Source organism: Camelus ferus, chromosome 17, assembly GCF_009834535.1.
Source record: "Camelus ferus isolate YT-003-E chromosome 17, BCGSAC_Cfer_1.0, whole genome shotgun sequence".
Taxonomy (NCBI): domain Eukaryota; kingdom Metazoa; phylum Chordata; class Mammalia; order Artiodactyla; family Camelidae; genus Camelus; species Camelus ferus.
In genome coordinates, this window is record NC_045712.1 from 27,475,191 (window position 1) to 27,484,121 (window position 8,931).

The 8,931-nt window shown below is 44.1% G+C and overlaps 1 protein-coding gene across 4 annotated transcripts in view; it reads left to right on the forward strand.

The window, feature by feature from the left end:
• SETD2 (SET domain containing 2, histone lysine methyltransferase) overlaps positions 1-8,643 on the forward strand; it is a 114,540-nt gene extending 105,897 nt beyond the window's left edge. For all 4 annotated transcript variants that reach the window (XM_032458643.1, XM_032458644.1, XM_032458648.1 and 1 more), the window contains 3 exons: positions 5,571-5,651; positions 7,383-7,484; positions 7,808-8,643. In XM_032458643.1, the coding sequence (XP_032314534.1) occupies positions 5,571-5,651; positions 7,383-7,484; positions 7,808-7,969 (345 nt within the window). In that variant the 3' untranslated portion in view covers positions 7,970-8,643. The remainder of the gene's footprint in view (positions 1-5,570; positions 5,652-7,382; positions 7,485-7,807) is intronic.
• Positions 8,644-8,931: the final 288 nt, after the last annotated feature.

Below are 8,931 nucleotides of genomic sequence, written 5' to 3' on the forward strand. Positions count from 1 at the left end.
CCTTTTCTTGTATTTCTAATGAGAAAATATAAATGAAGGCATCTTTTCTGTTATTAACCCTTTGACAGAAGATGAAGGAACAAATGAGTTTTGATCTTCCAGCCAGCTGTGCCTTGATGCACAAGGCAAAGGCTTAAAGTATCAGTCTTTGGATTTCTTTCTAGACCATAGTCTCTATCATTAGGGTCTAGTTTGACTCAGATAGCTAGGGACTTACTTGGATCTAACATTCCTAACCAGTTTACAACTGTATTCACCTAGCTAGCATATCAGAAGACAGGAGAAGGATACATGTGGGGTATGTGTTTATTCAAGTTTATTCCTTCTGCTCCATTGTTTTTTTCATCTTTTGGGTTTTCATTTAGATTTTAATCCCCTTGTAGATACAGGCTGTACCACTGCAAATTTTCACTAATTCACAGGCCTTGCATTAGTTTTTTAGAGATAGAAAGAGAAATAAAACTGAGCATTAGTCTTCAGGAAGTTCAGTTTAAGGAAATAGCCACATCTATAAACCAAGAATACAATGGGAGAATTGCTGAAGTAGGAGTGTGTACAAAATGCTATGGGAGCACAGTGATTAATGGTCTGAGAAAATGCATCAATGATATGTCACAGAAAACATGATTTTAACCTAAAGCTAAGGTAGGCAGGAAAGAGGATTCTGAGAAGATAAAGCAGTTTTTGCAAAGGCATAAAGTCAGTACAAGGCAGAGCATCATATATAGCGAACAGTAAAAGTAATTTGGCATGGTGAGAGTTTGGGTAGTGAGCAAGACAAAAATAGGAAAAGTAGGTCAGATTTAAATTGTCTGAGATCTTGGTGTCCTACCAATGTGATTATTGTATGATAAAAGCCAGTGAATAAGCTTTTAAGGCAAGGAGTCAATAAAATATGTGTCCCTTGAGTGAAACAGACCCATTTGAAAAGGTAAGATTCGTAGAAAGGAGATCAGATTGAAGAGTATTATAATAGTTTAGGCAAAATGAGGAACTCAGAGTGGAGGTGTTGAAGATTCATGCAAAGTTTCCTGAAAGGCATCATTTGGGGCTAAGTGAACAAATTGATATGGAAGAGGCAAGTGTGGTCCACCATCCTCATTTTTAGCTTGGGTAGATAAGGTCCCATTATTCAATCTGAGGAATGAAGGAAAGATCAGGAGGAAGTTTGGGAATACATTCATTGTGGAATTTGAGCTCCCTGCAGAATCCAGGATAGAATGGCTGGTAGGCAGTTACATCTAGGTTTGAGTCTTCAATAAATAGGTGCTTGTTGGAAACGTAGGGATATATGGTATCAACATAGGGAAGGTATGTAATGGGCAAAGAATCCTTTGGAGAGAACTGTGTGGTTCTGGGTGGGTGATATTAAAAGCTTTTGATGAGGAGACTAAGCATCTGTGAGAGCCCTCCTCTCTCTTCCTCCAGTGTTGTTCCCTGCCTTTGGTCATCTTGTACTCTCTTCCGTCATCCATCATGTGGTCAGTGTAAAGTCATGTCTTTGCTTTGTGAACCACAGGCATAAATCATTACTGACTGCTAGCATGATTGAGAGACAGCAGTTTATTTACTACTGCCTTCTGGCTTTTCATTAACATTCAGTCACAAGGTATAATAGGTTTCCTAACTATACTATGTGAAAATAGTAGTTACAGAGTATAATTTATTGGATTGAGGGAGTTGGAGAGGGTGGAATCAGGGGCCAAGAGTCTTTTCAATTATGATCCCATCTTTGGAGTTAGGGGTAATTTGCAAAAAGATTCTTTATGAAATCACTTACCAACAATGGAGAGGGAACTAGGAAATCGCATTTGAAAAGGTATTATCAGAAACCAGAGCCCAGATCTCTGCAGAGCAGATAGTTAACTTGCCTGATAACATAGCCTGGTCATTGTCTGGGGGATCAGTAACTGCTAAGGCTAAAACTACACTTGAGGCCAAATGGATAAGAGTATGAGGCTTGCTGGTTCCTCTTAAGGACCTTATTTCCAGGTTTTTATGAACTCCACTTCTCTCTGAATGGAGCACATGGAGCCTCTGTGTAATGTAGTCAGACTTTTGAAACACTACTTCCTGAAAGTGCCTTAGAGATCTTTTTGTTCCTGTCCTCTCATTTCTTGGACCCACCACAACCCCCCCCCCCACTCTGCCTCTTTGACAGACTAAGGTATGGTGTATAATGCCTGATCTAGAACCAAACTGAAATTATTTTGCTCTTCCTGCTACCAAACGTAGTAGCAACTTCAAAATAGAATATACTGGGTTTTTATTATTTTCAGAGATCGATCTTTCTTAACTTATTAATTGGTGTGTACAGGTTTGTGTGTTGTAGAATTTAGGCTGAATCACGTGTATAGTGTTTCTGATAGCTCAACCCCTGTTTCTGGATTTGGGCTGCCCTGAAAGATAAAAGTTCCTCCTTAAATAATGTTTTACATTTCATGTTCCAGTAATTAAATTCAGGGGGAGAGAAGCATTAGCTGGGTACATCCTGCTCTTTGTCAGGACCCATTTCACTTAGGCTACACTCCTAAGATACAAGACATACAGGTTAAATGACATGGTCTTTTCTGTATGTATAATAAAAGATAGAGTTTGTATTTGTTGAGTTACAGAGTGTGTGGTGACCAGAGCCATCCAGTTAGCTTAAAGCCATTCCCTACTTAAAGACAGAAGGAGTAAAGCCTCCCCTTGGGTAATGCGAAGGTACATGGTCTTCCTTCTCATACTCATACTTAGTCATATTCTGACCAGATTCCTTGGGATTGCAGAGATGTCTCAGATGAAAGCTGACAGCAGGGTGAGCTTCTACAGGCAGTAAGCTCTGGCTTTTTGCCAGGCACTCTGCCTGCTCATTTCACTCTGTGCTCTCATCTGGCCACTGCTCATACAGGTTTCCAACAAAATCCCTCGTTGACTGATGCCTGGTGTGAGCCAACATATAGAAAAGGCAAACTCATTCTTGCTGAGGACCTAGGGGAACATACTGCTGTTTTATATCTCAAGAGTACTCTTCCCCTGTCTCTGGTAGATTCCTAGAATCTCAGCAAGAGACCTCTTGCAGCACAGATAGATGTTCCCTACCCCCATGAAGTAGCCTATTATATTTTGGGGACTGTTGGTCTAGCCTTACGTCTTTTCTGGTATTAGAGGATTTTTAATTGGCATAGGCATTTGGGAAAGTTAATAGCACTTGATTTTAAAAGTTTATATACTTAGAAATGCTAACACTTCAAATGGAACTTTTCTGGAGCCAGGGGCAGAGAAGGTTCCCAAAGTGTTTCATGTCATTGTCCATAAAGTGCTATCCTCAGCTCCAACTCTGGCTCCTTGTGTTGCTTGGCATTGGGCTTGAGTAACTGTTAACCAGTTTCTGAAATTATTTCTTGTGCCATTTGCAGATCACAGGCTGAGAGCTACATGAATTTCAGTACTCCCAAGAGAACTTCATTTTAGTTTATGATTTCCATGATATAAGTCTAGGCATCCTCTATTTGAATATTTCCCTTCTTAATCCCAACTGCACAGCATGCAAAAGGACCAGGAAAGCTCCTAGACAGAGCTCAGTGGATTGTGCTCTATAACTGTATTTTTCAAGCCCTACTGACATCACCAAGTCAGAGATTAAATTAGAAGTGCACTGAATTTGTTTAGCTTCTTGAACACATCTCCCATTCAGAGGGAAGCAGAACATTCCTGTTTACACAGTATCCTCACTGCAAGCCTGGCCTCTTCTTTGTGACCCAGAGCCTTGAGGTGGCTGTCATACCTCAAGGGGCCTTCTGTACTTGTTACTGTTGATAACTCATTTTTGAGATCAGGAGAACAGCTGAGATTGTGTTGAAATTACCTTGGCTTATTCAGGCAATTCTTGATCCCTTGCTAAGTGAGATCTTACTGTGAAACACACCTACACTCTACACTCCTTGAAAAAATAACCACAAAATCCCAAAGCAAAACTTTTTTTTGAGTAAAGGTAGATTTATTTAGAGAGATACCTACTACATAGAGTGTAGGCTGTTTCAAAAGGCGAGAGAAAGGCCACGAGGTGTGGGGGTTGGGTGCTCAGGTTGGAGTAAAAATAGATACACACTCCATAGACAGAGTGCCGGCCGTCTCTGAAGATGAGGGAGCAAGAGGGGTGGCTACGAGGCGTGGTGTTGCCAGTTTTTGTGGGCTGGGTAGCTTCACATGCCAACAAGTGGGAGGACCATTCCAACTACCCTGGGGAAGGGGCCAAAGCAAAACATTTGAAAATAGATATTTGTGTTTTGTTTCCTGAAACCAGAGGTAGAATCTGTTTTTTCTACCCTGCCCTCCCTTTCCTGTTCCCAGTAGCCACAGAAAGTAGAAAAATGGAAAATATATAAAGCTCTTACAACAAATCAGAGAAAGCTGATTTACAGAAGCCCAAAGCCAAGGGAGTGTCACCTTTCTCTGGAGCCAATCCAGAGCAGAGGGAGTTGAACAGCTCCTTCATCACCAGCGCCTTCATACTGTTGATGGAAATAGAGGAATCAGAACTGAGGGTGGGTTGGGAATAGAAAAAGTTTTGTGCTTTAAGCGGCTAGCAAAAACACGAAGTACCTATCATACCAGCTGCAGCTTCTGCATCCATCTGAAGTGACTTGTATTCACAGAGGGGATACGCATAATCTTTTCCATGAAAAGGTACATTTACTAGGAAGAGGCTTGATGGCTGGTGGTGAGCAAAGGTATGGGGAGATGACTTTGCATGGCAAGTGCTCTCACCTCTCAGCAGTGCCTGGTTGTGGGGAACTTGGCAGTCTCCCCACTCCCCCCAGCACTGCTGGAAGGGAATATTCCTAGGTTTGTCATCATCTTACTATCTTGGGACAGAGTATCTTCTGTTGTAGATCCTACTCACCTGTTCACTGATTTGGATGACCCTCGTGTCCCCCTCAGATACTTAGATGCCTTTTTAGTCTTTCCACTCCTGAACTGAGGATACCAACCTCCAAGGAGCATCTCCTGCATGCTGAGACTGTCTCCTACAGTCGGGCCAGCTCTGCCTTTGGAGGAAAAGTGATGAGTATCCAAGGGGAGTGGAGTGACTTGAATGAGGACCATGATGTGGTTGGACCTTTCAGTTGTGTGGCAAAAGGTGTTCAGAACAGAGCATTTTGTCTTTGTCCTGGAATCCTAGAATGTCAGAGATGGGAGAGGTGGAGTTCATCAAAACAGGGCCTCACTTGACACTGCAGCTCAGAACAGGGGCCTGAGTGTCCAAGTCACAGAGCACATTTCCTCTGCAGAGAAAGTCACCCTGAAACAGATGTTTAGCTACATCAGAGATGTAGCTTAGACTTAGGGTAGAGAATTAGAACTTGGTTTATAGGAACGAGGCCAGAGCCAGATGACAGGATTTAAACATGAGGTGAGAGTGGTAACAGCAGCTAAGCTGACTCCAGGCCGTGTCCCTTTAGGATCTTAATACCAAGAGTCAGGTATCTCACCTGGGGGAAAAGAAAGGAAGGTTCTGGAAGAACAGGGCGTCACTAAGCTGATCTCTCATGCCCACACTGTTGTGTTTTCTTTTCCATTTCTAGACCTCAAAAAAGCCTAAGACAGCAGAAGCAGACACCTCCAGTGAGCTAGCTAAGAAGAGCAAAGAAGTATTCAGAAAAGAGGTAAGGTTTGGTGGCTGTGCTATTTGTAACATTAGGCTGCCCTGCTTTTGGGTGTTCCCTTGCTTCTGTGATTTGACTGTGCGGTGGTTATGTGATGACACATTGGTGTGATTCTTTACAATTAGGTAAGAAGCACTTTTATACCCATGATCTCGTTTTACCCTACAGCAAGCGCTTGAGGTAGGCAAGACCAGAACTGTCATTCCTCTTATGTTGGTGGAGGATCTCAAGGTTCAGAGAAGGCAACCTGTAGACAGAAGAGTTGAACTCATGCCTTCTGGCTTGAAGTCTAGTTCTCTTTCTGTGACACCTCATTTGGTGGCTGCCTGATGAAGTGATTGGGAGAAAGCTTTATGTTGCTGGAAGTGTGTTTCCAGCTATCAGGACACTAACCCTTTCTGCCTCAAGGCATCCGGATTCTACACTCCAGCCTTTGTTCACTGAAGTGGTTCATGGTCGGTTGGAAGTAGACACGTAAATAAGCAACTGTGTGTGGCAGCTGTGTGATGATTGTGCCACAATAGGGCTTGAGGCCACTATTCAGGGTGTCAGGAAGGGCTCTTGAATCAGGGGTAGAAGTTCTCCAGGTAGCTCAGGAGGGACGTAATTCAGGCAGTAGAGTGTCCAGAGGCAAAAGAAAGCATTGTCCCTTCCGGGGAATCTGTGGACTGTAGCACAGAGTTTGCGAGGGGTGTTGGAAGATGAGGCTGAACAGTGTTGTGCTACTTTATATAGGGCCTGTGTGTCTATGAGTTACAGGGAACCACTGCAGGATTTTAAGCTGGGAATAAAGAAATTTCCTATTGTATTTGGGGATAGATTGAAGGGAGACAGTATGAAGGCCAGGAGACCACGGGAAAACTTTGAGTAAAAGCCTTCCCTAGGGATAAAACTTAGTTTGTCACTGTCCCTGTGTAAAATTATTGGCATTGCAGCTCAGCCAACTATCAGCTGTTTATTTAGTGCCTACCTTGTATTTTAGCCTGTTCTTTGAACATCTCAAAGCTCAATGACTTACAGGGCTAGGTACACCCTGTTCATGGTGCTCCATGGCAAAGTCGCTATCACTGACCTCCTCACTCCCTTTGTCCCCTGGGATCTTAGCACCACAAATACTTCAGGAGTCCTGTGCCTGGATCTCTTTTGAGAGCCACTGGGTAGGACAGACAGTACAGAAATAACTCAGAGGGACACTGGAAGTTGTGTATTGAAAAGGGTTTTACTCCAGAGCTTCTCCAGCCAGCTGCCATACCATGCTTCCATCTGCTTGGCACTGATGTAGTGTGACTCAAATGAAGTGCAACACTTACAGACTAAGTAGCCTTCGATAACAAAATGGTGGCCTGGAAAGGCCCTGTCTGCCCTGCCTCCAGGGGCAGAGAATTTAGCTATAGTCTCTTTATGCCAAGGACACAAGATCTGTTAGCTGAAGCCTGGGGCTGCCATGAGATTCAGCAGTGGAGTCCTGCTGCTCGGTCCCTCCATCTGCTGCTCTGTCAGGCTTGTTCATCCATCCAAGGGAGCTTTTCCCCCTCAAGGCTGACCCGGGGTCCTTTTCTCTTATATCCCACTGGCATACTAGCATTCTTCTTTCCACACTAGCCAACCTGAGTGAGGGAAAGGGAAGGATTGGCTGGCTCTACTTTGCTGTCTTTTCTGATTATTTCCTCAGTACAACTTCATGCCACCTCTGGGCTATTAAGCAGTATATTCTCTTCTCTCTGCCTGCAGATGTCCCAGTTCATTGTCCAGTGCCTGAACCCTTACCGGAAACCTGACTGCAAAGTGGGAAGAATTACCACAACTGAAGACTTCAAACACCTAGCTCGCAAGGTACTCCCCCTACTTGTGGTCTTAGAATGTTCTGGGCAAACTGCACCTTCTAAGAAGGTCTCTTTCATCATAGAAAGTGGGTTTTCCTTGCCGGATGCCCAGGCTGGGGACACAGGAACAGGGAGGGAAGATACAGGCAGGGAGGTTCTCTAAGAGCTGAGCTTCCCCTTTCTGGTGATCCCAGCAACAGCCTGCCCCAACTACCCCCTTGGTCAGCTGTCAGTCTTGGTAAGAAGGGCCCCAAGGCAGCAGGCTGGTCTACCCCTTCAAATCATTTCCACTCTGATTGGTGGCTGTGGTCTTTCTTCCTGTGTCCTGGACAGCTGACTCACGGCGTTATGAATAAGGAGCTGAAGTACTGTAAGAACCCTGAGGACCTGGAGTGCAATGAGAATGTGAAACACAAAACCAAGGAGTACATTAAGAAGTACATGCAGAAGTTTGGGGCTGTTTACAAACCCAAAGAAGACACTGAATTAGAGTGACCTACCGGGCCAGGGTGGGAGGACGGGCAAGCTGGTAGGACAGACTGGGGAGAAGAAATCCTGTGGGCCCTCTCTGCCCCACCCCACCCCACTGACAGGGCTGTGCTACTGATGACACATCACCCTGGGGAATTCAGGTCTGCAGATTTCAGGTGAAAGCCACAAAAATGAGCTCCATCTACAACAAGCAGTCCCTGGTTGTGAGCTGTTGGTAGAGGCCATCAGAGGCAAGGGCTTAGGCCCTTGAGACCTTCCCTTCTGAGACCCTGGCCAGGCCTGACCCCACTCTCACACCTGGGTCTCCTCCTTGGCGGTGCTGTCAGCGCACAGACTCATGCGCATCCCCACCCACAACCCCCTTACCCTGAAGATCTGTATTATATTTTAATGTATATGTGAATATATTGAAAATAATTTGTTTGTTTTTCCTGGTTTTTGTTTTTTGTTTCGCTTTTAGCCTCTACGTGCTAGGATCACAGGAAGACTTTGTAAGGATGGTATAAGTTCTCCTGCAAGGTTTAATTTGTTATCATGTAAATATTCCAAAGCAGGCTGCCTTGTGGTTTTGGCCAGCCTTGTGCTATGTTGATAAGATTGATTTACTGCTTAAAATCACTTTACTTTATCCAATTTTTACTGAACTTTTTATGTAAAAAATAAAATCAATTAAAGAACTTGGCATGTGTGTTCCATAAAAGCTAGTCAGGCATGTTTGTATAAAGTGTTGTCACTGTTGAGAGAGGAGATGATGGCCATAGGTGTGTGAAGTCCAGAATTACTCCTTGAGATTAGAGTTTATCACACACAGGCCTTCCCCACAGGCCCCCTGTGACTGAGGTAGACATCTTACACGTGTACTCCGAGCAAAGGAAGTGGACCTGAGGCCTCCCTGGCACTGGGCTTCTTTACTTTGCTTAATAGCCCAGCGAAGAGAAAGGCACTTGTCTTTCCTTTTGTCCCTT